The sequence below is a fragment of the Sinocyclocheilus anshuiensis genome, unplaced genomic scaffold (genome assembly GCF_001515605.1).
Source record: "Sinocyclocheilus anshuiensis isolate Anshui unplaced genomic scaffold, SAMN03320099.WGS_v1.1 scaffold745, whole genome shotgun sequence".
In the NCBI taxonomy this organism is placed as follows: Eukaryota; Metazoa; Chordata; class Actinopteri; order Cypriniformes; family Cyprinidae; genus Sinocyclocheilus; species Sinocyclocheilus anshuiensis.
This window is the reverse complement of record NW_015540128.1, coordinates 899025-900876: the sequence shown is the minus strand read 5'-3', so window position 1 is coordinate 900876 and position 1852 is coordinate 899025. Positions and strand designations below refer to the sequence as shown.

At 43.0% G+C, this 1852-nt stretch overlaps 1 protein-coding gene across 1 annotated transcript in view; it reads right to left on the bottom strand.

Moving 5' to 3' along the window:
• The window catches only part of LOC107687261 (metalloprotease TIKI1-like), a 46626-nt gene that overhangs the window by 28975 nt on the left and 15799 nt on the right, over positions 1-1852 (bottom strand). Inside the window, exon 3 of the mRNA XM_016484515.1 lies at positions 801-975. Within this exon, the coding sequence (XP_016340001.1) occupies positions 801-975 (175 nt within the window). The remainder of the gene's footprint in view (positions 1-800; positions 976-1852) is intronic.

Genomic DNA, 1852 nt, shown 5'->3' with positions numbered 1-1852 from the left:
ACACACACACACACACACACACACACACACACTCACACACACACACACACAGACACACACACACAAACTCACTCACCCACATAAACACTCACACACACACACACAAACACACTCACACACACACAATCTCTCACGCGCACGCACGCACACACACACACTCACACACACACACACACACACACACACACACACACACACACACTCACTCACACACACACTCACACACACACACGAGAGAGAGAGAGAGAGTTTGAGAGGTCAATCAGAGCCGAGTTTCCTCCTGTTTATAATCTCCCTGTTTTCAATCTGGAGTTAAATGAAGCAGAATATGTGGCGGTGAGCAGATTGTGTGTGTTTGTGAGTGTGATTGTGGCCGTTAGTCCAGTTTCTCTAAATGAACAGAACTGCGATTACTGCACGAGTGCTGCAGCCACTACCAAAATAACTCTGAGTAGCGTTAATCAGACTTCCACATCGTTTCATTTAACGCTGATCTACACATGACCTCACGGTGAACCGCCAGAGAGCCGGTTATTGTGACGCTTCATCAAAGGACCATGGCTGCAAACTTTCTCAGGGCTTTCAAGTCAAGATTTGTTCCTAGAAAGAGCATAATCTGGTTTAATCTCTGCAACATGAGCTCACCATTATTTTTACCAGCAGTGCTTCAAAAACCGTCCGGCAGCCGAACAAACGAACGCTGGCGGATATTTGCATAGTGAGGTCAAAAACGAGCCACATCACAGAGCGGAGATGCAAGGATGGACGTAAGGATCCGGGAGCGTCCTGAGGAGACTGACCTGCTCCGAAAGCGAAGAAGAAGCTCTTGTCGGGCTGCTCCTCCAGCAGCGCTCTGACGCGGCGGCCCATGCGCTCGTTACGCTTGTAGATCAGCTCCTGTCTGAAGTAGCGCTCGATCTCCTGCGCCGTCACCTGCTCGCTCGCCGGCAGCGTCGCGTTCTTGAAGCTCGGCACCTGGACGCAAATCACACAGATATCGCTGCAGTCTAGGCTAGAAAAGCAGCTGTTTTTACAGTTTTTCTCGATTGCTAACACACTATTTGATTGTAATTGTAATTAGGGGCAATTTGTTCTGCAGCATGATAGATTTTGTATTTACATCACATACAAGACAGACAATACACAACATTACAGTTTTTCTCGATTGCTAACACACTATGGCCCGGTTTCACAGACAGGGCTTAGACTAAACCAGGATTAGGCCAATAGTTCAATTAGGACATTTAAGTAATTTTTATGAACGTACTGTGGAAAAAAACATTACTGGTGTGCAGTGTTGGGGTAACGCATTACAAGTAACGTGAGTTACGTAATCAGATTACTTTTGTCAAGTAACTAGTAAAGTAATGCATTACTTTTTAATTTACAAGAAAATATCTGAGCTACTTTTTCAAAAAAGTAACGCCAGTTACTTTGTTTTCCCATTTATTGACTGACAGCTCTCCGGTCCCCATATTGGGAGAAATTGGGAGAAATACAATTTCTTCAGATGAGAGCACTTTCACTGTTCTTTGTACTACAGTAACATCATGTTCACACAGAGGCGTTGGGTGCGCTGTGTGAACATGGTGTAGTTCTAGACTAAATGTGAATGTGCATTAATTCATCCCACTCACAAAAAAAAAAAAGATTTAGTATTAATCAAAATGAATTAAAACAGTGAAATGCAAACTCAGAATATGACGCAAACCTGCAATAATTAAATGTGTTAAATAACACAAATGTATCTAATCCCATTTTATTAACTAATATCTTTGCTGCTGACCTTTGATGATCCAGTTCAACCATACTAATAAGCAAAAATGACTTTAGAGAAACTAACAATTGTGCT